This window comes from Dendrobates tinctorius, unplaced genomic scaffold (genome assembly GCF_039654945.1).
Source record: "Dendrobates tinctorius isolate UK_male_01 unplaced genomic scaffold, ASM3965494v1 ptg000157l, whole genome shotgun sequence".
Lineage (NCBI taxonomy): Eukaryota > Metazoa > Chordata > Amphibia > Anura > Dendrobatidae > Dendrobates > Dendrobates tinctorius.
The window spans coordinates 1,563,947-1,591,357 of NW_027361824.1; the positions used below are offsets into that span (position 1 = coordinate 1,563,947).

Consider the following 27,411-nt stretch of genomic DNA (forward strand, 5'->3'; position numbering starts at 1 on the left):
CTGTCACAGACCTGTTAGTTGTTCTGTAAGAAGCATCCTACTCTGCACTCGTTACCTATATTAATTTCATCTATTTGAACTTGTTACCTGTATAAAACACACCTGTCCACACAATCAATCACACTCCAACCTCTCCACCATGGCCAAGACCATAGAGTGTCTCAGGACAACATTGAGAAAATTGTGGGCCTGCTCAAGGCTGGAATGGGCTACAGGACAATAGACAAGCTGCTTGGTGAGAAGGCAACACGTGAATTCGCTTTCTGGCCTCCCTCTGGTTATTACTGAAGGTAGTGGAGCTGGTCAGATTGACAGAGGGGTTGCGAGTTCTCTTTCTGGGCTCCCTCTGGTGGTTACTGGAGGTAATGGAGCTGATCTGATTGACAGAGGCTTGCCACCTGATAATGAGGATGACGACTGGAGATCTGGGGTTTCAGATTGGGATTTAAGACAGCAGACTCCCTCTATCCCTGCTGGTGATTTTCCTCCTGTGCCTTGAGGTCTGATATCTCCAGCTCTGTCACTGCATGTTCAGCTAAGTGGTTCATTTGCTACTGTTTGTATTTGATCTGGTTTTGTCTATCTCTGCTTTGTGCGAGTCAGCCAGCTCCAGCTGGGGCTGTGCTGAATCACCGCCCATATCTTACTGCTTGTGCCAGTTTGTTTTTGTCCCTTATTAGATTGGCCTCTTTTTCCTCTTCCTTCAGAATATGCCAGAGTGCTGATATAATGGGCGAAGTCGTGCAACTTGTGTTTTTGTGAATCAAGACGTGTTGGACTTTTTGCAGGGTTTTTTGAGTGATTGCAGTGTCTTTCCTTTCCTGTCCAGTGTGGCCCCCATCATTTGTTCAGTCTCTCTTCCTACCTGCATTTGTGTTTTCATCTTGTCTCACCGACAATATATGTGTGGGGGCTATCTATTCCTTTGGGGTCTGCTCTGGGGCAGGTTAGATTTCCCCTTTCTTGCTTTAGGCTTAGTTAACTCTCCGGCTGTGCCGAGGCATCTAGGATCATCCTAGGTACGTTCCACGGCTACCGCTAGTTGTATGGATAGGATCAGGAGTCAGCAATCTGCTTAGTTACCAACCTCTCTGGCTTTCTGTGGCTTAGCCTGGGCCTGTTCTCTTCCTCGGTGACCAATTCATAACAGCAACAACTGTTGGCACAATTATTAAAAAATGGAAGAAACATAAGATAACTGTCAGTCTTCTTCAATCTAGGGCTTCATGAAAGATCTAACCTTATGGGGTAGGGATGATTCTGAGAAAGGTCAGGAATCAGTCCAGAACTACACGAGAGTATCTGGTCAATGACCTGAAGAGAGCTGGGACCAGTCTCAAACATTATTGTTAGTAACACACTACGCAGTCATGGATTAAAATCCTGCAAGGCATGCAACGTTCCCCTGCACACGCCAGCACATGTCCAGGCCCATTTGAAGCTCGCCAATGACCATCTGGATGATACAGGAGGCATGGGAGATGGCCATGTGGTCAGATGAGACCAAAATAGAACTTTTTGGTATCAACACCACTTACCGTGTTTGGAGGAAGAAGGAAGAGTACAACCCCAAGAACACCATCCCAACCGTTAAGCATAGTGGAGGAAACATACTTTAGGGGTGCTTTTACACTAAGGGGATAGGACAACTGTACTGCATTGAATGGAAGGATGGGGTCTTCCAGCATGACAATTACCCGAAACACACAGCTAGGACAACTAAGGAGTTGCTCCGTAAGAAGCCTGTCAATGTCCTGGAGTGGCCTATCCAGTCTCCAGACCTGAACCAACAGAAAATCTTTGGAGGGAGCTGAAACTCAAAGTTGTCGAGTGAAGCCCTGTAACCTGAAAGATCTGGAGATCTGTATGAAGGAGTGGGCCAAAATCCCTGCTGCAGCAAACATCCGACCTCTAACTGCAAACAAAAGTTCCTGTGCTAAATATTAAGTTCTGTTTTTCTATTGTATCAAATACTTATTTCATGCAATAAAATAAATGCAAATTAATTCTGAAAAAAATCCTACAATGTGATTTTCTGGATTTTATTATTAGATTCTGTCTCTCACAGGTGAAGTGACTTATGATAAAATTAGAGATCTCTCCATTCTGTGTAGGGGAAAAAATTTGCAAAATTGGCAGCGTATCAAATACTTATTTTCCCCACTGTATATAATCAATAGGGGCTTACAGTGCCAACTCTCAGGTTTATATTTGAGGGGATTCACATCATGGGAGGAAAGGTTTAGGGAATACAGCTTTTTAATACTGAGCTCTCTCTCTCAAGGGACCAAAAGTAATTTGACAATTATCTCAAAAGCTCTTTAATGTGCTGCATGGGCCTCGCTATACCATCAATGAAAGCACCACTCCAACACTTTTGGTGTTTCTAATGTAAGGTCCCTGCCCCCAATCCTCGGCCTCTTTACCTTTAGGCTAAGTGCACACGTAGCAGAAAATTTCTGCTCAAAAACCTGACTCCCTCCCCAGAAACCGCGCCTTTTTTGTCTTCGCGTTTTCACCGCGGTTTTGATGCGTTTTCCAGCGCGTTTTCAAAACGCATAGACCTAGCCAGAAACGCGGAAAAATCCGAAATTAATGAGCATGCTACGTTTTTACTACGATTAGGTTTTTTCGCAGTAAAAAACGCATCAATATGCACAAAAAGTGCAAAATACATAGAAATTAATGGGAAGCTTATTTTTAGCGGTTTTATTGGCAAAACCGCTAAAAAAACGCTGTGTGTGAACACAGCCTTATTCAGCGCTGCTTCAATCCCATAGCGCCATCTTGTGACCGCAACTTCTGAGTGGCTGGAATTCAAAACTTACGTCACAAGCTCTTAATGCAAGTCTATGAGAGCCAGAACAAGGTGCTCATAGATTTGTATTGAGTTGTGACCTCCGGCTCACTCCATGGGACAATGGAGCAATCCGAAAAGTCACCAACTGCCAGAGACCGACGGGAGCAGTGGTGATGAAAGGTGAAGATGGTGGCGGGTGAGCATGAGACAAGGGGCAGGGACCTTAGATTAGAAGCACCACTACAATTTTAAAATTAAAAAAAAAAAATAAAAACGCATGTGTTGCTTTAAGCAGGTAAAAGGTCTGGAGCGGATTCCAAGTGTGGCATTTGCATTTGGAAGCTGTTGATGTACACTCACAGCAATGATGCCTGGACCGTACACCACAAGCACTTTTTACCATTTACCTTTTGTCTCTCTCCTATTTCCTGATGGATTGTAGCTTGTGAGCAAGTGTTAAATATACGTTTTGTGCATATTTATTTATTCAAGAATTCTTACCAGCTGCAATAATCCAAAGAAAATGTCATGTTAATTCTTACAACAAAAAATGTAGAGGATCATTGGATTGATTCTCAGAAGAAATTGTAGCAAAATATAGAATATGTATGTAATTACAAAGAAAAAGTCCACTTGTCCATGGTTAATTCATTAGATTGTTCTCACCCTTCTCCTTAGATCCTGAAAGTTTTGTGCTTTCTGCTTATCTATGAGTGAGAAAATCCCAGCTCTGGATTCAGCAGGAGCATGTCATCCTTTGTGTAGGCTCACAATGCTGCAGGACCAGGAGCATGTGTCAGCTCCTGAATGTAGACCTCTGAGAGAGAGTTCCTTGTATAGCGGACATGTTATATGAATGTCTTCGCACTTTGTGATCAATAAGTGGGTTTTGGGTTGCAGTTTGGGCATTCGGTCTCTAAAAGGTTTGCACATCACTGCCCTGGATGAATTCCTTGCGGAGTGTAGTTTTCAAATGGGGCCACTTTTGAGGTTTTTTTCTGCTTTAGCAGTTTAGAAGCTCTGCAAATAATATTATATTAATACTGCTGACAGGTCGCTGATCCCTCACTGACCTGCCCCATAGTTTACATAATGAATATCTGTACACACTTAAAAAACATTCGTGTTTTTCAGTTAGAAAAAAAAAATCAATTTGAAAATGGCGCATGCGCAATAGCAGCTGTCAGTGTATACAGCTGTGATCCTAGAGTTGCTACTGCGCATGCGCCGGCAGTGCCATCATTGAGATTTTTTTTCTTCACCAGTAAGATGGCACCGCAGGCGAATGCGCAGTAGCAGCTATTGTTGAAGGCAAAGGCCTATTCACTTCTCTTAAGAGAAAAAGATCCCCTCCCTTAGCTGAGACCACTCACCTTTATTTATTTGTTGAGTTGACAACTTAAAGATTTGAGCAGTTGGAAGCACAATTACACAAGGGCAACTGTTATGGCAATTTACCTCCAGATTTAACTCGAGCGATTCAGTCTTTAATGTCACACAAGACCATAACCATCAAGCCAGAGGAAAAAGAGGGAAACCTTGTTATTTTGGACAATGATCGATATAAACAGATATGCCCTAATAAAGGATCATAAATATAGGAATCTGTAATGTAAAATGTCTGTAAGGTAGAACTTTCTAGAATCCTCAATTCTTTCCAGAAAATCGCCTTGCCACACAGCAGCATCCCCCCTCCTTATCAGCTGTGTGCCCGCACTGGTAATAGGACACTTCCTCTATAACATTTGGCCCCTCTCCACAGAAGGGAATGCTAATTAGTTAAGGGAAAGCATTTCCTTTGTTCTCAGATCTGTGGCTGAATGAAACTATGGGTGATATTAAAGAGACTGTACCGCAAAAACCATACACAGTCGAGATATAATAATCATATCACTGTGTAGGCAATGAAGCCAGCTTTCTAAACCCCTAAGTTTCACGATTCTCGGACTTCCAGAAACTGAGATATGGATTGCTCCAAAATGGAGGGTCTTAATTATGGCATGCTTGGAGTTGTTTCACTCTATTCGGTAAATTACAAACAATGATGCCCTATGTGTGTTGGTACGGGCTTTTCTCATTTAGATATAGTTATTCTAAGTTTTGTAGCCAAATCATAACTTGGAGAGAGGGAGGTTGGACCTCTCCAGACCGCCTATTTCGTGAGGTCACAGACCCTAGGCTATAGGTATTCCCTACCAAATTCCAGTCAGTTAAGCTGGAGTTCTGATGCTGAACAGACCTACCCCATGTCTTGGGATGTTTGGCTGCTGCCCATCCCCGAGCTGCATGGTCTGCCTGATACCACCTTGGCACATGTGTTACTTTCTGCTTTTTAATCCATGTTGTTTTCATATTTGCAACTGTACATATTTAATGTCTCAATTTATTACAACTTTTGTATTTGTAATCACTGCCCGACTTTGGGGAATAAATGGTAAAATTATCAGTTTGACTCCATGCTCTAAGAAACGAACTATGCGCCTTTTTTAGATAATCGCTACTAATTTCAGGGGTTTGCCGCAGACCCTCTTAATTAACTCTTTGATTAAGTAAAGCGTGGCTGGTGGCAGCGTGGTGTGCGTGGCTGGCGAGGCTAGCCTGCAGTACAGAAGGGTCTTATATTGCTGAATGAGTGGTTGAGGCCACAGCATTGATAATTCCCTTACTGCAGTAATCCAGTTGCCCGTGCACAACAAGCAGCCCGTCCGGCGACTAATTATCCTAGGTGCAGTTCCCTGGCTGACCTGAGGGTAAGGGGGCACCGGAGAGCTGCGAGTTCCAAAGTGGAACTGAGAAAGTAGGATATACATAAATCCCTGCAGTTCTTGGAAGGTTGTTAGCAGTGGTGGCATCCAAAATACCCCCCTGCAGTAAATTGTTAGAGCAAGATTAGCTTGCTGTATTTTTGTCGTGTGGTGCCGGTGGTGGGATAACTAATATAAGCCCCCATTGTGCCCGTGATAGCCGTGTGCCGGCAGTGCGTCACGTCCCTCCGTCCGCTGACAAACCCGTGTCAGTGATGGGATCGTGACCTATTGGTGGCACAGGGTCCGCTGTCCGTTGCAATTTGGCGACCGCGGTGTGCTGTTCGTCACATATTGGTGGCAGCGGTGGGATGTTCGTCACAGAATCTGATCGGAATACCCTTGGAGGCTTTCAGGAGGAATTAAAAGGTCTGCTGGCAGAAGCAAGAACAAATGGCCTGAATGATAAAAAAGGAGTTTGAGTACCTATCAATTGACTATCTAGATGCCTGCCTACAGCTTACCCAAAATCCCTAAGGGGATCAACTTGAAAAGATGCCCCATTGTATCTGGAATAATATCCGTGTATATGTTGTCAGAACATTGCGGAACTTTGTTATCAGCTGCCCTCATATGTCAGAGGCAGGACGGGCATGCTGAATAAACTGGAAGGTGCAACACCATGTGGTATCCTCCCGGCGAGTCTTGACATCGAGTCTCTGTACAGTTCCATCCCACATAAAATGGGGTGTGAGGCAGTACACCATTATATTGATATGAGGGGTAAGCAGTTTGCTGAACATAACAAATTTGTTATCCAGTTGTTACAATTTATCTGTCATGATCCAGGACGGGATTTCGCTTTGACCCGTCCTGGTTATACTATGGGTTAATTGTGCTGCCTCTCTCTGGCAGCAGGAGGCTATTTAGTGCTCACTGGACCTGGGTCCGGTGTCAGTTATACTCCTGCCCTCGGCTGAGTTAGTTGACCTTGTGCGTACGTGTGCCTTGTGCCTGATATCTTGCTTGCTTGTGTGGTTTTGATTTGGTTCTGTCCCTGTTACGAGTTCTGCCTGACCCTCTTGTACTGCACTACCTCTCGTGTATGACTCTCTGCTTGTGACCCGACTCCTCTCTGCTCGTCCACTTGGTACCACGTCGCCCTCTTGTGTATGACCTTTGGCTCTGTCTGACTACCCGTCTGTTTGTCCCTCCTGTACCTCGTTTGCCCGTACTGCTGTGATCTCTGTTTTGCCTGACTCTGAGTTGTTGTATGGTGTCCTGTCCTATCTGAATACAGGACGCTAAGCCCCGCCCCCTTGCAGTCACATGACCATAGGTCCCGTGCAAGCTTACTCATTTTCAGTGTCCGCAGGTCCTATGCCTCTTTACTTTCCAGCGCTAACTGGACCCTGACACTATTAGCCTGAAGCACGCATGGTCACCTCTGCTGCCCGCTCCCCAGGTAACTTTCAGCACTGCTTCTGTACTCCGGACACGCGCACTGGCTCTAGGAGCGAGTGTAGTGCGGTGTCTCTGACATTATAACTGACCCATACCATTTTTTTTTCTCTGCTCCCATTCACCTGTGTGTGTGATGGATCCTATGCACGCTCTTTCTGAGCAGGTTAAGCATCTGACGCAGATGTCTCAGAAACTCTTTGGAGAACAAAGAGTCCTGGCTCAGTCTCAGCAGCTGATCGCTGACACTGTGCAGGGGGTTCTTTCATTGGGGGCTCGGGATGTTACATTAATTTCCCCTGAGTCTCCAGTGAAGTTACCAGATACCTTTTCTGGAGATAAAAATGACTTCAGAGTTTTCAAGGAGGGCAGTAAGCTTTTTTTTTCCTTAAGACCACACTCTTCTGGGGATGAAAGTCAGAGAGTGGGGGTCATTATGTCTCTGTTAAGGGTAGCCCCCCAAGCCTGGGCTTTCTCCCTTCCTACCACGGCCCCTGAGCGTGACTGTGGATGCATTTTTTGAGGCCCTGGGACATATTTAAGATGAGCCTGATCGAGTGCGTATGGCTGAGGACAGGCTGATGAATGTTTGCCAGGGGAAACACTCAGCCGAGTGGTTTTGCTCAGAGTTCAGACGCTGGGCTGCTGAGGTCTGCTGGAACGACGCCGCTCTCCGGGGGTTGTTCCGTAGAGGCCTGTCTGAGCATCTGAAAGACGCCTTGGCTCTCCACCCCCCACCTGATGCCCTGGAGGAAGCTATGACACAGGCCGTCCGAATGGATCACAGGTTACGGGCAAGGGGAGTGATACAAACCGAGACATCATTATTCTCCCAAGGAAGGGGAGCCAGTTCTTCATTGAAAATCACGGAGATGGGAACCATCAACCTTAAGGAGGAAGAAAGGAGACAACGGCACGTGAGAAAATGCTGTGTTCACAGTGGCGAGTCTGGACATGGGAAAAAGGATTGCCCCTCCCGGCCACTAACCAACAAGAGACTGAGCCCAGGTGATTATCGTGGAGGTCACCCAGGCTCTCAGGTACCCTTTTCTGCATTTTCTAAAATGTCATTTCAAGTGGAACTTTGTTGTGGGGGTGTCTCCACATCCACTTCTGCATTCGTGGATTGCGGTTCATCATTGAACTTTATTGACTCTGACTTGGTGGCCAGGTGTAAGTTAGGGACAGTTAGGTTGGAGACTCCGATTCACCTTGTTGCTATTGACAAAACACCACTGGTTAAGAATGACATTATGTTTTGTACTGAAGAGTTTCTCCTTAAAGTGAGTTCCTTACATCAGGAACGTATTTCATGTTTTGTAATGAACAACCTGCCTGCGGGACTGGTGTTGGGGTTCCCCTGGTTACAGCTGCATAATCCTGTGATTAATTGGGAATCTCAGGATATTGTTAAATGGGGTCCCTATTGCTCTGAGAAATGCCTTGTTTCTGTGTCTGTGTCGTCCGTGGGTCTAGAAGGTATTCCGGAGTGCCTGATAGATTATACTGACGTTTTCTCCGAAAAAGAGGCTGAGGTTTTACCACCACACCGCCCATTTGATTGTGCCATTGACCTGGTTTCAGGTGCTAAATTGCCCAAAGCCCGCCTGTATAAACTCTCGGGTCCGGAACGGGCTGCGATGAAGGAATATATATCCGAGAGCCTCCGTAAGGGACATATTCGTCCTTCTGTTTCTCCTGTGGCGGCAGGGTTCTTTTTTGTAAAAAAAAAAGACGGTGGTTTGCGCCCATGCCTCGATTTTCGTGAGTTAAATAAAATAACTGTGAGGAATACTTATGCCCTTCCACTTATTCCTGATTTATACAATCAGTTGTCCGGAGCTAAGTGGTTTTCGAAATTAGATCTACGGGGAGCGTATAACCTTATCCGAGTCCGGGACGGAGATGAATGGAAGACCGCTTTTCTCACTACAGAAGGGTTGTTTGAAAATGTGGTCATGCCCTTCGTCCTGACCAACGCTCCAGCGGTCTTCCAAAATTTCATAAATCATGTGTTCTCCGATTTGATTGGACGTTTTATGGTGGTATATTTGGATGAGATTTTAATCTACTCGCCTGATAAACAGACTCACATTGGTCATGTTCGGGCAGTTCTCCAAAGGCTCAGGGAGAACTGTCTGTTTGCTAAACTTGAAAAATGTTTATTTTTTGTTCAGGAACTGTCTTTTCTGGGGTTCATTGTGTCTGCTGAAGGGTATCGCATGGATCCTAATAAGGTGCAGGCCATTCTCGAGTGGGTTCAACCGTGTGATTTGAAGGGTCTGCAACGGTTCCTAGGGTTTGCTAATTATTATCGGAAATTAATAAGGGGGTTTTCACAGGTGGTTAAACCTCTGACAGACATGACTCAAAAGGGGGCCGATATCAAGAATTGGGTCAACCGCAGCGGTAGCGGCATTTCGGTTTTTGAAAAAATGTTTCATGTCGGCCCCGGTTCTTATCCAACCGGACCCCTCTGAACCATTTATTGTTGAGGTAGACGCCTCAGAGGTGGGGGTGGGGGCGGTATTGTCCCAGGGACCCGCCACTTTGACCGATTTAAGACCTTGCGCCTTTTTCTCAAAGAAGTTCTCCCCTGCGGAGAGAAACTATGAAGACTTAGGCAAGAAAGTGAAAGAACTGGGAGCGCAGGTGGTCTTCTCTTCCATCCTCCCAGTGGATGGCCATGGAACAAGGAGGTGGAATAAGATTCTGCAGGTGAACAACTGGCTACGTCGATGGTGCCGTCAGCAACGATTTGGATTTCTGGATCACGGAGTGTACTACTTATACGATGGACTACTTGCTAGAGATGGGGTGCACCTTACGAAGACTGGAAAGCATGTATTTGGAAGTCGCCTTGCTACACTTGTAAGGAGAGCTTTAAACTAGAACAACATGGGAAGGGAAGCAAAAGACCAGAAAAAGCCATACACCTGACAAATGCTATTGAGAACTCTGCTAATAGAAGTGGAAAGGAAGAACAAAGACGAAAGAATCTAATTAATAAAAATATTGGAGAAAGAGAAACCAATCACAAACTAAAATGTTTCTATACTAATGCACAAAGCATGGGCAACAAACAAGGAGAATTGGAACTACTAACACAGGAAAAGAAATATGATGTCATTGGAATCACTGAAACTTGGTGGGACGATACACATGATTGGAATACAAGACTAGAAGGATACAACTTATTTGCAAGAAACAGACTTGATAAACGAGGAGGGGGTGTTGCATTGTATGTTAGAAACGCGTATTTCTGCACAGAGATTGAAGCTTCAGAGACTGGGAGTTCTGTGGAAACTGTTTGGGTAAGAATACAAGGACAGAACAATGGAAAGGACACCATTGTAGGCATTTACTACAGGCCACCTGTGCAAGCTGAAGATATGGATGAACTCTTTATGCATCAAATGGCCAAGTTCTCCAAAAATATGACATAGTTGTCATGGGAGATTTCAACTATCCAGACATTTGTTGGGAATCTCTCTCAGGCAAAACTAACAGGTCAAGGAAATTCTTATCCTCTCTTGCTGACTTTATCTTCCAAAAGGTAGGGGAGAAAACAAGGGGAACTGCTACCTTGGATCTAATCCTTATAAACAGGGAGGAAATGGTTGAGGAGGTAAAAGTGGCTGGAACCCTAGGAGGTAGCGACCATGCTATTTTAGAATTTTGGATAACTAGAGGCGGAAGACCTGTGAAGACTCAGACGTCAAGGTTAGATTTCAGAAAGGCAGATTTTAAGGGATTCAGAAAGATAATTGGAGGGATCCAATGGCTGGATATCCTTAAAGACAAAAATGTCCAGGAAGGATGGGAAATCTTGAAAAATGAAATTCTCAAAGCACAGTTGTTAACAATTCCGAAAAGAGGGAAGAATAGGAAGCATTTAAGGAAACCAGGATGGATGAACACAGAACTTAAGCACATGCTAAAAAGGAAGAAAAAAATGTTTATAAAATGGAAAGAGGGAGGCATATCTAAAGAAGAATATAATGCTGTCTGCAGAATCTGCAGGGCACAAATCAGATTAGCTAAAGCTGAAAATGAATTGAGGCTTGCAAGAGATGTCAAAAGCAATAATAAAGGATTTTGGGGATATGTCAAAAGTAAAAGAAAAGTCAAAGATGCTATAGGATTTTTACAGGATGAAAATGATGAAATGGTAAGACAGGATGTTGAGAAGGCTGAACTTTTAAATTCCTATTTTGCATCTGTTTTCTCTCAGAAAGGAAATGTAACACCAACTGTTATTCACTGTCCTATTAAGGGAATAGAAGAATCCAGGATATCTATAAACAGAAAGATAGTGAGGAAACACTTAGCTAACCTAAATGAATTCAAGTCTCCAGGTCCAGATGAATTACACCCCAGAGTACTGAAGGAGATAGCAGAAGAAATTTCTGAACCACTCTCCATAATCTTTGAAAATTCTTGGAGAACAGGAGAAGTGCCAGAAGACTGGAGAAGAGCAAATGTTGTTCCTATCTTCAAAAAGGGTAAGAAGGTGGACCCAGGCAACTATAGGCCGGTGAGTCTGACTTCTATACCAGGAAAGATCTTTGAACAAATTATTAAACAACATGTAAGTCAATACCTGGATAAGAATGAAGTGATCAAACAGAGTCAGCATGGGTTTGTAACTAATAAGTCATGTCAGACTAACTTAATTTCCTTCTATGACGGTATCACTGATTGGGTGGATCAAGGAAATGCTGTAGATATAGTATATCTTGACTTCAGCAAAGCATTTGACAAAGTCTCTCATACAATCCTTATTGAAAAAATGACTAAGTATGGAATGGACAAGGCAACTGTTAGGTGGATTCATAATTGGCTTAGTGATCGGACCCAAAGAGTGGTCGTAAATGGCTGCACATCCAGTTGGAAGAATGTCTCAAGTGGGGTACCACAGGGCTCTGTCCTGGGCCCTGTATTGTTCAACATCTTTATCAACGATTTAGATGAAGGAATTGAGGGTAAACTGATTAAATTTGCTGATGACACAAAGCTAGGAGGGATAGCTAATACTAGAGAAGAGAGAGAGAGGATTCAAAAAGATTTAAATAAACTGGAGAAGTGGGCAGTAACTAACAGAATGGTTTTTAACAGGGAGAAATGCAAAGTACTACATCTGGGCAATAAAAATGAAAAAAGCATATATAGAATGGGAGGAATAGGGCTAAGTGACAGCACATGTGAAAAAGACTTGGGTATACTAATAGATCACAGACTGAATATGAGTCAACAGTGTGATGCAGCAGCAAAAAAGGCAAATGCAGTTCTAGGATGTATTAACAGAAGCATACAGTCTAGATCACGTGAAGTCATTATTTCACTCTACTCCTCTTTGGTCAGACCTCATCTGGAATATTGTGTCCAGTTTTGGGCACCACATTTTAAAAAAGACATCAACAAACTGGAGCAAGTTCAGAAAAGAGCGACCAGAATGGTGACCGGTCTGCAAACCCTGTCTTATGAGGAAAGGTTGCAGGATTTGGGAATGTTTAGTTTGCAAAAGAGAAGACTGAGAGGAGACTTAATTGCTGTCTACAAATATCTAAAGGGCTGTCACATTGTAGAAGGATCAACTTTATTCTCATTTGCACAAGGAAAGACTAGAAGCAATGGGATGAAACTGAATGGGAGGAGACACAGATTAGATATTAGAAAAAACTTTTTGACAGTTAGAGTGATCAATGAGTGGAACAGGCTGCCACGAGAAGTGGTGAGTTCTCCTTCAATGGAAGTCTTCAAACAGAGGCTGGACAGACATCTGACTGGGATGATTTAGCGAATCCTGCTTTGAGCAGGGGGTTGGACCAGATGGCCCAGGAGGTCCCTTCCAACTCTACGATTCTATGTGGGGAATCGGGAACTTCTGGCCGTAAAATTGGCTTTTGCAGAATGGAGGCATTTTTTGGAGGGGGCTGTTCATCCTATAACGGTAATCACGGACCACAAAAACCTAGCTTACATTGAGTCAGCTAAAAGGTTGACTCCCAGACAGGCTAGATGGTCACTTTTTTTTTCCCGATTCAACTTCTCGATCACTTTTCGGCCAGGATCCAAGAATATCAGAGCAGATGCGTTGTCACGCAGTCTTGATCCGGTGTCCCCCCCGGAACCTCCATCCTTCAGCCTGGGATGGGTGTGGCAGAGGTTTCTAATGTGTTGGAACGGGAGATTCGAGAAGCCCAGGCTCTTGCACCTCCAGCTAAGCCGGTGGATAAACTTTTTGTGCCAGCTCAGTTTCGTCTCAAGGTCCTCCAGGAGTTCCATGACTCAGTTCTGGGTGGACATCCAGGGATCTCAGCGACCCGGAAGGCCATTGCTAGAATATTCTGGTGGTCTTCTTTAGCCTCTGATGTTGGGGAGTATGTGTCTGCGTGTGAGGTTTGTGCCCGTGCGAAAACTCCCCATAACCGGCCGGGGAATTGGTACCACTGCCAATTCCTGAGAGACCATGGACTCATCTGTCCATGGATTTCATCACCAACCTTCCCCCTTCCAAGGTAATACCGTGGTCTGGGTCGTAGTGGACAGGTTGAGTAAGCAGGCACATTTTGTACCTTTGGCAGCTCTATGTAATGCGGAAACATTGTCCAGATTGTTTGTGGAGCATGTGGTGCGGTTGCATGGGGTACCCCTGAATGTGGTGTCTGATAGGGGAGTGCAATTTGTGTCCAGATTTTGGAGAGCCTTTTGTAGGAGGTTGGGTATTGGTCTGTCCTTTTCATCCGCCTACCATCCAGAGACTAATGGGCAGACTGAACGGACCAATCAGTCTCTGGAGCAAATTCTGCGTTGTTTGACCTCAGCCCGACAGGATGATTGGTGTTCTGTGTTACCATTGGCTGAGTTTGCATTTAACAACCGCACTAACCAGTCTACGGGTACATCTCCTTTTTTTTGCAATTATGGGTTTCATCCTCATTTTGGAGAATTTTCCCGCTTGAATTCTGGGTGTCCTGGGGCGGACGAGACGATCCAGCGGTTGGGGGAGGTATGGCGGGAGGTCCAGAATAACATTACGAAGGCCCAGGACAAATTTAAATTTTTTGAGGACAAAAAACGATCCGTGGGTCCAGTGTTTCAGGTCGGAGATAAGGTATGGTTATCCACCAAAAATATAAGGCTCAAGGTCCCCTCTGCGAAGCTTGGATCCAAGTTTATAGGTCCCTATGTAATTACCGAAGCAGTTAACCCGGTGGCTTTTCGGTTGAGTCTTCCGCCATCTCTAAGGATCCCTAATGTTTTCCATAAGGCCCTTTTGAAACCTGTGAGGTCCGGTGGGGAGGGATCATCATCTTCCCCGACACCGGTTCTGGTAGATGGGCAGGCTGAGTACGAGGTGGAACGAATTGTCGACTCCAGGTTGGTCCGTCGCGCCCTTCAATATCTGATACATTGGAAGGGCTACGGTCCTGAGGAACGCTCGTGGGTTCCTGCTCGATCAGTTCATGCGGATCGGTTGATCCAAGCCTTTCACGCCAAGTACCCTGAGAGACCTGGGGGTCCGGTGGCCCCCCATTGAGAGGAGGGTACTGTCATGATCCAGGACGGGATTTCGCTTTGACCCGTCCTGGTTATACTATGGGTTAATTGTGCTGCCTCTCTCTGGCAGCAGGCTATTTAGTGCTCACTGGACCTGGGTCCGGTGTCAGTTATACTCCTGCCCTCGGCTGAGTTAGTTGACCTTGTGCGTACGTGTGCCTTGTGCCTGATATCTTGCTTGCTTGTGTGGTTTTGATTTGGTTCTGTCCCTGTTACGAGTTCTGCCTGACCCTCTTGTACTGCGCTACCTCTCGTGTATGACTCCTCTCTGCTCGTCCACTTGGTACCACGTCGCCCTCTTGTGTATGACCTTTGGCTCTGTCTGACTACCCGTCTGTTTGTCCCTCCTGTACCTCGTTTGCCAGTGCTGCTGTGACCTCTGTTTTGCCTGACTCTGAGTTGTTGTATGGTGTCCTGTCCTATCTGAATACAGGACGCTAAGCCCCGCCCCCTTGCAGTCACATGACCATCGGTCCCGTGCAAGCTTACTCATTTTCAGTATCCGCAGGTCCTATGCCTCTTTACTTTCCAGCGCTGACTGGACCCTGACACTATTAGCCTGAAGCACGCATGGTCACCTCTGCTGCCCGCTCCCCAGGTAACTTTCAGCACTGCTTCTGTACTCAGGACACGCGCACTGGCTCTATGAGCAAGTGAAGTGCGGTGTCTCTGACATTATCCTTTCCAAGAATTTGTTTTCATTTGTTGGTGACCAGTATCAGCAACAGCTTTGGACCGCAATGGGCAATCCATGTGCTCCAAGCTTTGCCAATTTGTAGCTTGGGGGGTGAGGAGTCAGGCTTGTCTCCTCTGATGACGTGGAATTATATACCTCGTTCATTTTATTATTGATGAGGTTTTCATTCTGTGGTCAGATACTGAAAATAAATTCTTGCAATTTGTGAAACACCTGAATCGAAATCATATCGCTTTACAGCTCACAGCAGCTCAGTCTCGTTTTAGTGGTGAACACTGAATGATGTGGCACACACGGGTGACCTCGAGCCAATCAATCAGCTGATTGTCATCAGTATTCAGCATTAGACAACCAGTCAATTATCACATGTCCTAAAGCCAGCTCTCTTGTAGACCAAGAAATCCTTTTAATATAAAAGAACTGATCCAAGGTCACTCGCTATTAAACCTAATTGTGTCAGTAAGGTTTCCCCTCCCAATACTACCAGGTTGGCAAGTAGTAAGGAAACATTTTCTTTTGTCATTGTTGACCTGTCGAAATTCCGCCATATTGGAAAAGTTATCAACAACAACTTGGGCCATTAATACACAAAGGGTATCGACGAGATTAAACAAAAACTTAGTAGCAATAATTTTCTGTATTGTAGCATGAAATTTAAGTTATACATAAGAAAGCATCCTTCGACAACAGGTCCTACAACGGAGCCATACACCGGCCGGATTTCCTACAAGGTTAAAGTCTGCTCTCTCTTGTGTAACTTCTGATGATTAACAAGATGTGATCTATGTTTAAAAGATTTCCCACATTCCAGGCATGAAAAAGGCCTTTCCCCTGTGTGAATTCTCAGGTGTTGAAGAAGAATGGCTTTATGACTGAAACATTTTCCGCATTCTGAGCATGAAAACGGTTTCTCCCCTGTGTGAGTTTTTACATGTTCATTAAAACATGATTTCTGACTAAAGCACTTATCACATTCAGGACATGAGTATGGCTTCTCCCCTGTGTGAACTCTCTCATGTATTTTAAGAGCTTCTTTACGCATATAGCATTTTCCACATATCACACATGAAAATGACTTTTCCCCGGTGTGTCTTTTCTGATGTCTGATAAGTCGAGCTTTAACAATAAACGATTTCCCACATTCGGAGCAAGAAAACGGATTCTCCCCTGTGTGAATTCTTAGATGGTTTGTAAGAGTTATCTTTTGCACAAAACCTTTTCCACATTCAGGACATGAATATGGCCTCTCCCCCGTGTGTGTTCTTTTATGTTTATCAAGATCTGATGTACTGTTGAAACATTTTTTACATTCTGAACATGAAAACGGCTTCTCACCTGTGTGAGTCCTCAGATGTTCTGCAATATGTGATCTATATGTAAAGCACTTCCCACATTTAGGACATGAATACGGCTTCTCCCCTGTGTGAATTCTCTGATGATTAACAAGATCTGATTTCTGGATAAAGCATTTTCCACATTCTGAGCATGAATACGGCTTCTCCCCTGTATGAACTCTCTGATGAACAACAAAAGCTGATTTCTTTTTAAAACCCCTCCCGCACTCTGTACAAGAATACGGCCTTTCATCTATGTGATGATTAGATTTCTCTTTCCCATATTCAGAATATAGTAATATGTTATCAAGTCTATTTCCAGTGCTACTTTCTACAATCTGTGATTGATTATCTGATACTTCATTATAGGGAGATGAAAGGAGATTTATATAGGAACTTCTCATCCAGTCTTCACCTGAAAAAGAAAAAATAAATCTGCCAATTTATTTATTTTGAAATTTCAAAGTGAAAAAAACATATACAGTTAAAGATTTATCAGAACACAATCCACATCCATATGCCTTCGGATATACAGGGTGGCGTGCTTGGTTTTATCGTAACTTTATTCTTTCATGAGATTTACAAGTTTATGACCAGTTATAAAATGTGTTCATAGTGCTGCCCCTTGTGTTGGATTGTCAATGCAACCCTCTTCTCCCACTCTGGACACACTGATAGCAACACCGCAGAAGAAATGCTAACACAGGCTTCCAGTATCCGTTGTTTCAGATACTGCACATCTCGTATCTTCACAGTATAGACAATTGCCTTCAGATGACCCCAAAGATAAAAGTCTAAGGGGGTCAGATCGGGAGACCTTGGTGGCCATTCAACTGGCCCATGGCAACCAATCCACTTTCCAGGAAACTGGTCATGAAGGAATGCTCGGCCCTAACACCCATAATTGATGGCATGGTGTGGTATATGGGGTGCAAAGATAGTGGGGTCATTCTCCTTCAATGGAAAGCACAATGCCACCGGATATCTGACATTGCTCCATGATGATGTGTTGCCCTCTTTATGACCTGAAGATGGCACATTCAGTGAGTTTTTCCAGTAAGATGGTGCACCACCACATTATGGGTGTCAGGTCCGAGCATTCCTACAAGGAATCTGACCCCCTTACACTAGCATTTCTTCTGCGGTGTTGCGATCAGTGTGTCAAGAGTGGGAGAAGAGGGCTGCATTGACAATCCAACACAATGGGTCATAAACTTGTAAATAACTCATGATAGAATAAAGTTACGTTAAAACCAAGCACACCGGTTATAAATGGGTCACCGAGGAGAAAAAAGGCAAAACAAGCTAAGCCACAGAAAACCAGAGTGGTTGGTAACTATGCAGATTGCAGATCCCTGATCTTACCACACAACTAGCAGCAGCCGTGGAGCGTGCCTACAATGAACCTAGACACCTCGTCACAGCCGGAGGACTAAATAAGACTGAAGCATGAAAAGGGGAAAACTAACTGCCCCAGAGCAGACCCCCAAAGGAATAGACAGCCCCCACACATGTATTGACGGTGAAACAAGATGAAGGCACAAACACAGGCAGGAAAATAGGCTGAGCAACTGATGGGGCCCAAACTAACTAGACAGGAAAGGAAAGGGAAGACACTGTCTGCAACCTTCAAAAACCCTACAAAAATAATGTCCAACACTTCTGAAAGCAAAATTAACCCTGAAGTCACTAGACTTCTCCCACTATATCAGCACTCTGAAATATTCTGAGACACAGCAAAAAAAAACCGAACTAGTAAGGGACAAAAAGCCAAGTGGCAAAATACTGATAAATAAGAGTGGAAATTCAGCTCAGCCCCCAGCCGGGGCTGGCAGACCGCACAAAAAACTGAATAGACCAACAAAATCAAGTGTGAACATTAGCAGAAAAACTTAGCTTTAGATGACTGGAACAGAGCTGAAAACCAAGAGCTGACAAGCCAGAAGGAATCACCAGCAACTGAATAGGGTGTCGGCTGTCTTAAATCCAATCTGAGAATCCTGAGATCAAATCGTCATCCTCATTCTCAGGTGGCAGATCTCCACCGATCAAACCAGCCGCACCACCTCCCGACACCACCAGAGGGAGTCCAGAAGGGAAACCAGAGAATGAACTCACAACACACACCATTGATTTTCTTGTGAAATTCTCAATAAGCTTGATGTGTCACATGCCCCCCTTTTCACATTGGAAAAAATAAAGTTGGATTCAAAATGGACGACTTCAAAATGGCCGCCATGGTCACCACCCATCTTGAAAAGTTCCCCCCCCTCCCATATACTAATGTGCCACAAACAGGAAGTTGATAACACTAACCATTCCCATTTTATTTAGGTGTATCCATATAAATGGCCCACCCTGTATATCAATATATCATGCAATACATGACAGCTCTAGTATGCTACATTACGGTCGCTTCTGGTGTAAGGTGCTCAGTGCCGAGAGCCATCTGGAAAGCTGTCCCAGTACTCGCACCCCTGCCGCTGTATGTAACCTGTGTGCTGGTATGAGCGCGCAGTCCGCATACACTTGGATTTGCACTTTGTCAGCAGCTCTATACATAATTGGCCCTAGTGTTAAGCTAAAAAGAATAAACTGTTAGTCCTAGTGTAAAGGAGGAGAAGCTGTCCTCGCCCTCCCGAAAAGATCTTATAGTTATAATAGCCATGCATTAGTTTTAAATGTTGTTTTATCTATTTTGTGACCTGCAAAAGTTGGTTAACTATTAGAGCCAGCCCATTGTAGGAAAGGACTAAGTGGGCAAAAGGAACTTGATGCCTGTTAGGGAACAATATTGAGAAGGAAAAGGACCAATGGTCCAGCTGGTGTTTATGTGCTAAGTACAGAGACCATAATCAGCATGTTGTGAAGGAAACAAGGACTAAGTGGCAGAAGGATTTCTCATCTCAGGCAAGCGGGCTTAAAGTAAGGTTTACGTGGAAGAAGAATTTCATTATCTTAGGCAAGTGGGGCTAACGCAAACGTTATCTATACTATAGAAAAAAAAAAAAAAAAAACTAGAGCGCAGCCCAGTGGTCCCCAACCTTTCTGACCTTGAGAGCCACACCCAGCACAGAGAGAGGGGCGCGAGCCACACCCAGCACAGAGAGAGGGGCGCGAGCCACACCCAGCACAGAGAGAGGGGCGCGAGCCACACCCAGCACAGAGAGAGGGGCGCGAGCCACACCCAGCACAGAGAGAGGGGCGCGAGCCACACCCAGCACAGAGAGAGGGGCGCGAGCCACACCCAGCACAGAGAGAGGGGCGCGAGCCACACCCAGCACAGAGAGAGGGGCGCGAGCCACACCCAGCACAGAGAGAGGGGCGCGAGCCACACCCAGCACAGAGAGAGGGGCGCGAGCCACACCCAGCACAGAGAGAGGGGCGCGAGCCACATCCAGCACAGAGAGGGGGGCGAGGGCCACATCCAGCACAGAGAGGGGGGCGAGGGCCACATCCAGCACTGAGAAAGGGGCGCGAGCCACATCCAGATCCCACCCCCTTCAAAGCAGTGTCAACCAAAGCCCCCATTACAGGTAAAATGATAACCAGAGCTTTCCCTGAGAAATCACTCCAAAGCTGTACACGGAGACCCAGGCGTTCCCACAATCCCCCCTTTCAGTATTCTCCCCTCAAGGACCCCCAACACACTGTCACATCCAGCTTTGAGCACCTCCTCTAACATCCTCCAGCGTACCATACCTAAAACATCTATAAACCCCTGAGACCAGTATATGTGCATCCAGATCTGCTCTTCGGTGCAGGGCTACTCACAACATTGACCATTTTGAGATTTGCTCTTCATACCGGTTTACTAGATCTGGAGCTAATGCACCCAGCTGGCAGACAGTCACGAGCCACAATTCATGGGACCATGAGCCACATGTGGCTCCCGAGCTACTACAGGTTGGGGACGCCGAAGCCATACCTGAGGGTCATAGAGCAGAAGACGGCAAGGCTGGGAAACGAGTTCACCAACAGGGAAATGAAGATGCAGTGGCCCTCAACAAATGATCTTTGACAGTAGTGAGGAGTCATAGTGACACACCTCAGCCAGTGAGGTCCTCACAGATCAATTGGAAGTTGAGATCAGTTGTGATGAGCCATAGTGACACAGCTCGACCGTGTGGTCCTCACAGGGGCAGATAGGAATTCCCATAATGGTTTGCTGGACTGAGACACCATGCAGTGTAGCCCCATGTGTAACCATGAAGTTCCTGCCTCCGAATTATGCAGAAGATGTATTCTTACAGTGTCGTTCCTGCTATCTGATGTATATACTTCTCATCACGTTGTAGAGTAAAGGAAAGTTTATTTTTGGACTCTGGTCTCCCTCATTCACATTTACGCCATAGGAACCTGGCCTGTTACATAGAGGGGCAGCATCACGATAACAGCAGCACACACCCAGCCGTGACCCCGATGTTCCTGCAGTGTGGCGGGGCACAGGTGCGAACCTCGGCCACAGCTGCCTCGCCTGTTGCACTGATCATAATCGAATGCCACATTAACCCTTGTACGCCTGTCTTCTTCGGAAGAGTATGTAGGCAGAGGGTCCACGCATACATCCCTCTTCAGTCTTTATATCCGTAAGTGTACAGGCAGAAAGCCTGCACTGCTGGATCCCCCCCCCAACAGCTTGTGATCAGCCTATGGGTGTAAAATCATGGCGGGCAGCCTGGTGTTATATGCCAGGGGCTAATGGGGCTGAATGTTATTCACCGGGGAAGGGTGTAATGGAGGCAGACGTTGTACACCGGGGGGGCAATGAGACTGAATTATAAACCTGAGTTCAATAATTAAGCCATGTGTCCAATACTTCTCTCCAGTCTGCATCTCCTCCACTGGACATTAGGGAGGATGTTTTAGGTAAACTCAGTCTGTAAATTATACAGGAGGAACAAAACACGGAGTTTATGAAAGACTCTTACCATTCACCGACACGGATAAGGGTTTTTCGTGTAAACTTATCGTTCCATCGTGATTTTCCTAAAAGGAAAGGCAAGCGTTGAGAAAAGGAAAGTTTAACTGCAGTTTGTCTCATATTAGTGGACAGTAAGAACCACCAGAAGTCATGAGCCTAAAAGAAGGATCTCCTAAAGTGACGACCAGACAGCCAACATTCACCCACGGCATTGTGCCGTTATTCCCATCTACACGGCAGAACTGTACACTCATCCTCACTAAATATTAGTGGCCAAAGTTTTAGAACCTTAACCTTTTATGAAAGCAGATTCCATTTGTAGCCACTACTGACCCCAGGAGACACCGCGTCTACACTCCACTGCTGCTGGAAGTTGGCAGAAATCTTCATTCCATCAATATATAGAGGATTTCCAGAAACCTCAGCTCCATCTACCTGATGATCCAGGAGGACATTCTGCTTCTCCTCTGGATGATCCTGGGAATACAGAGGACTGGGACTTCTCTCTGGTGGATTTCTCGGACTGGACCCATCTATAGGAAATATACACAGTGACTGAATACATCGTCTACAGGTGATGATCAGATGATGGGGAGTCCAGGTGACCTCAGACCCGGCCTCTCCTCTATAATCAGTACGGTCTCCTCTTACCTGGAGATGTGAGGGGCTGATGACCCTCCATCATGACGCCCTTGTACAGATCCTTGTGTCCTTCTAGATACTCCCACTCCTCCATGGAGAAATAGACGGTGACGTCCTGACACCTTATAGGAACCTGACACACACAATAATCCGCCATTAGTAGACCCCTCCCCCGGCGTTATTGTATAATGTCCCAGCATTCCCAGCAGCGCTCACCTCTCCGCTCAGCAGCTCAGTGATCCTGTGGGTCAGTTCTAGGATCTTCTGCTCATGTATCAGTGAATGAGGTGGAGGCTCGGTGAGGTCACTCGGGGTCCTGCTCCGTCCTCCTGACACACGGGGGGCCACACACTCCCCAGACGACGTCTTCACTACTGTGTGATCCTGTGTATGGGGAGATGCCGATCACTACATCTATTCTAAGGATCCTTCACCTTTCCCGTCATTTCCCAGCTTTATTCCTAGAGATCAGAGTGATGTCAAGCTCTCACCTCTCCAGTGATCCAGTAGATGATCTCCAGGGTGAGGTCTAATATCCGAGACGCCATGTGACTTCTGTCCTGCTCCATCCTCGGGGAATCATCGAAGGATAGGCTCATCTTCTAACAAAGAAAACTTTAGCCGTCAAGATACCGAAGGAATGATGAGGACTGATTTCAGAAAGCTGTAACCATATTTTAGAATTTATGTAAAGTGCCTTGGAACATTATTCCATCTTTCTCCTTCTAGACCTGTCCTCTGCCTTTGACCACTCTTTCCTATTACAATCTTCTCATCTGTTAGTATCACAGGTTCGGACGTCTCCCGAGTCTCCTCATATGTTCATGAATGATCATTTTGTCTCCCATTTAAACTCCATTTCCACATCTTGCCTTCCATCGGTTGTAATACTTTAAAACTTTTTTGAGGACCCCTACTCTTTTCTATCTTTACCTTTGTCCTGGGACAACTCCTTAAATCCCATGACTTTCATTACAACCTTTTCTGCCGATGAAACTCAAAATCACCTCTCCGGCTGGATGTCCGTCCGAGCTGAAATCTATTTCTGCGTGCACAGAGCCCAGCCACTTTCCTTCACTGCATACACGCTGCCAGACATTCAGATGCCGCAGCTGATTTCGGAGTGTAAGTCATCGGTGGCGCGTGGCAGTGAAGTCATGTGCTGCCTGCCGCTTGCATGCTGAAGTCAGCTGCCGGCTTCTACTACAGCGATGGAAGGGGACGCCGCACTTCGTGGGTAATGCCAGCGTTAGGAGCGGAAGACCAGGCAGGTGCCTAGAGCCCCGCTCCTCCAGGGACCCCCAGCCAGTGGCGTGTCGCTAATAGTGACATAAGAGGGACCCGGTACAGCCCCCTCCACTGCGCATTCAACTCATCGGCATCATAGACACCGATACAGTTGAAAGCAGTGATGGAAAAGAAAGCGTCAGCTGACACTCCCTCTCCCGTCACTCCCTCTCTGCTTGTTACTCAGTGGGCGTGTGATGGATGTCACAACATCAAGCGCCACGCTGTGCCTGGAGTGGAGCTGCTGAGACTGGAGCTAAGCCTGCAGCAGAGCAGGGAACAAGGAGGAGAGGTGGTTATTGTGGGCATCTGTATGTGTGTGTACTGTGTGTGTCTGCATTATATTATGTGTGCGGGAGGGCTGCACTATACTGTGCGTGCGGGAGGTCTGGGGGTACTGCACTATGCTGTTTGTGGTCAGACTGCACTATACTGTGTGTGCGCGGGGGTCTACTTTATAATCTACTAGCTGAAGAGCCCATCGCTGCCCGGGCATAGTAACTAACTACAGTTAGTTATAACAAATTATAATGATTATATCTATATATCTATCTATATATACAGTGCCTACAAGTAGTATTCAACCCCCTGCAGATTTAGCAGGTTTGATAAGATGCAAATAAGTTAGAGCCTTCAAACTTCACACAAGAGCAGGATTTATTAACAGATGCATAAATCTTACAAACCAAAAAGTTATGTTGCTCAGTTAAATTTTAATAAATTTTAAACATACAAGTGTGGGTCAATTATTATTCAACCCCTAGGTTTAATATTTTGTGGAATAACCCTTGTTTGCAATTACAGCTAATAATCGTCTTTTATAAGACCTGATCAGGCCGGCACAGGTCTCTGGAGTTATCTTGGCCAACTCCTCCATGCAGATCTTCTCCAAGTTATCTAGGTTCTTTGGGTGTCTCATGTGGACTTTAATCTTGAGCTCCTTCCACAATTTTTCAATTGGGCTAAGGTCAGGAGACTGACTAGGCCACTCCAACACCTTGATTTTTTGCCTCTTGAACCAGGCCTTGGTTTTCTTGGCTGTGTACTTTGGGTCGTTGTCTTGTTGGAAGATGAAATGACGACCCATCTTAAGATCCTTGATGGAGGAGCGGAGGTTCTTGGCCAAAATCTCCAGGTAGGCCGTGCTATCCATCTTCCCATGGATGCGGACCAGATGGCCAGGCCCCTTGGCTGAGAAACAGCCCCACAGCATGATGCTGCCACCACCATGCTTGACTGTAGGGATGGTATTCTTGGGGTCGTATGCAGTGTCATCCAGTCTCCAAACGTCACGTGTGTGGTTGGCACCAAAGATCTCGATCTTGGTCTCATCAGACCAGAGAACCTTGAACCAGTCTGTCTCAGAGTCCTCCAAGTGATCATGAGCAAACTGTAGACGAGCCTTGACATGACGCTTTGAAAGTAAAAGGTACCTTACGGGCTCGTCTGGAACGGAGACCATTGCGGTGGAGTACGTTACTTATGGTATTGACTGAAACCAATGTCCCCACTGCCATGAGATCTTCCCGGAGCTCCTTCCTTGTTGTCCTTGGGTTAGCCTTGACTCTTCGGACAAGCCTGGCCTCGGCACGGGAGGAAACTTTCAAAGGCTGTCCAGGCCGTGGAAGGCTAACAGTAGTTCCATAAGCCTTCCACTTCCGGATGATGCTCCCAACAGTGGAGACAGGTAGGCCCAACTCCTTGGAAAGGGTTTTGCACCCCTTGCCAGCCTTGTGACCCTCCACGATCTGGTCTCTGATGGTCTTGGAATGCTCCTTTGTCTTTCCCATGTTGACCATGTATGAGTGCTGTTCACAAGTTTGGGGAGGGTCTTAAATAGTCAGAAAAGGCTGGAAAAAGAGATAATTAATCCAAACATGTGAAGCTCATTGTTCTTTGTGCCTGAAATACTTCTTAATACTTTAGGGGAACCAAACAGAATTCTGGTGGTTTGAGGGGTTGAATAATAAATGACCCTCTGAATAAACTTTTCACAATTTAAAAAAAATTAAACAAAGAAATAACATTCTTTTTTGCTGCAGTGCATTTCACACTTCCAGGCTGATCTACAGTCCAAATGTCACAATGCCAAGTTAATTCCGAATGTGTAAACCTGCTAAATCTGCAGGGGGTTGAATACTACTTGTAGGCACTGTATATAGTTGAGTGTAGCGCCCCGCCCACTTCGCATAGCCACATTCACTATAATATCCCACATCATCCCGTCAGCCAGAGCCACCGGACTACTACCACTAATATCCCACATCATCCCGTCAGCCAGAGCCACCGGTCTACTACCCCTAATATCCCACATCATCCCGTCAGCCAGAGCCACCGGACTACTACCCCTAATATCCCACATCATCCCGTCAGCCAGAGCCACCGGACTACTACCCCTAATATCCCACATCATCCCGTCAGCCAGAGCCACCGGACTACTACCCCTAATATCCCACATCATCCCGTCAGCCAGAGCCACCGGACTACTACCCCTAATATCCCACATCATCCCGTCAGCCAGAGCCACCGGACTACTACCCCTAATATCCCACATCATCCCGTCAGCCAGAGCCACCGGACTACTACCCCTAATATCCCACATCATCCCGTCAGCCAGAGCCACGGGACTACTACCCCTAATATCCCACATCATCCCGTCAGCCAGAGCCACCGGACTACTACCCCTAATATCCCACATCATCCCGTCAGCCAGAGCCACCGGACTACTACCCCTAATATCCCACATCATCCCGTCAGCCAGAGCCACCGGACTACTACCTCTAATATCCCACATCATCCCGTCAGCCAGAGCCACCGGACTACTACCCCTAATATCCCACATCATCCCGTCAGCCAGAGCCACCGGACTACTACCCCTAATATCCCACATCATCCCGTCAGCCAGAGCCACCGGACTACTACCCCTAATATCCCGCATCATCCCGTCAGCCAGAGCCACCGGACTACTACCACTAATATCCCGCATCATCCCGTCAGCCAGAGCCACCGGACTACTACCCCTAATATCCCGCATCATCCCGTCAGCCAGAGCCACCGGACTACTACCCCTAATATCCCGCATCATCCCGTCAGCCAGAGCCACCGGACTACTACCCCTAATATCCCGCATCATCCCGTCAGCCAGAGCCACCGGACTACTACCCCTAATATCCCGCATCATCCCGTCAGCCAGAGCCACCGGACTACTACCCCTAATATCCCGCATCATCCCGTCAGCCAGAGCCACCGGACTACTACCCCTAATATCCCGCATCATCCCGTCAGCCAGAGCCACCGGACTACTACCCCTAATATCCCGCATCATCCCGTCAGCCAGAGCTACCGGACTACTACCCCTAATATCCCACATCATCCCATCAGCCAGAGCCACCGGACTACTACCCCTAATATCCCACATCATCCCGTCAGCCAGAGCCACCGGACTACTACCCCTAATATCCCACATCATCCCGTCAGCCAGAGCCACCAGACTACTACCCCTAATATTCCACATCATCCCGTCAGCCAGAGCCACCGGACTACTACCACTAATATCCCACATCATCCCATCAGCCAGAGCTACCTGACTACTACCACTAATATCCCACATCATCCCGTCAGCCAGAGCTACCAGACTACTACCCCTAATATCCCACATCATCCCGTCAGCCAGAGCCACCGGACTACTACCCCTAATATCCCACATCATCCCGTCAGCCAGAACCACCGGACTACTACCCCTAATATCCCACATCATCCCGTCAGCCAGAACCACCGGACTACTACCTCTAATATCCCACATCGTCCCGTCAGCCAGAGCCACCGGACTACTACACCTAATATCACACATCATCCCGTCAGCCAGAGCCACCGGACTACTACCCCTAATATCCCACATCATCCCGTCAGCCAGAGCTACCGGACTACTACCCCTAATATCCCACATCATCCCGTCAGCC

At 46.2% G+C, this 27,411-nt stretch overlaps 1 protein-coding gene across 1 annotated transcript in view; it reads right to left on the reverse strand.

Annotated features, from left to right (window-relative positions):
* Window positions 1-27,411, reverse strand: part of LOC141051424 (uncharacterized) — a 103,177-nt gene that overhangs the window by 34,675 nt on the left and 41,091 nt on the right. Inside the window, exons 10-15 of the mRNA XM_073548359.1 lie at window positions 22,657-22,767; window positions 22,382-22,549; window positions 22,175-22,298; window positions 21,857-22,056; window positions 21,531-21,588; window positions 16,024-17,014 (exon numbers count right to left, since the gene is read on the reverse strand). Of these exons, the coding sequence (XP_073404460.1) occupies window positions 16,024-17,014; window positions 21,531-21,588; window positions 21,857-22,056; window positions 22,175-22,298; window positions 22,382-22,549; window positions 22,657-22,767 (1,652 nt within the window). The remainder of the gene's footprint in view (window positions 1-16,023; window positions 17,015-21,530; window positions 21,589-21,856; window positions 22,057-22,174; window positions 22,299-22,381; window positions 22,550-22,656; window positions 22,768-27,411) is intronic.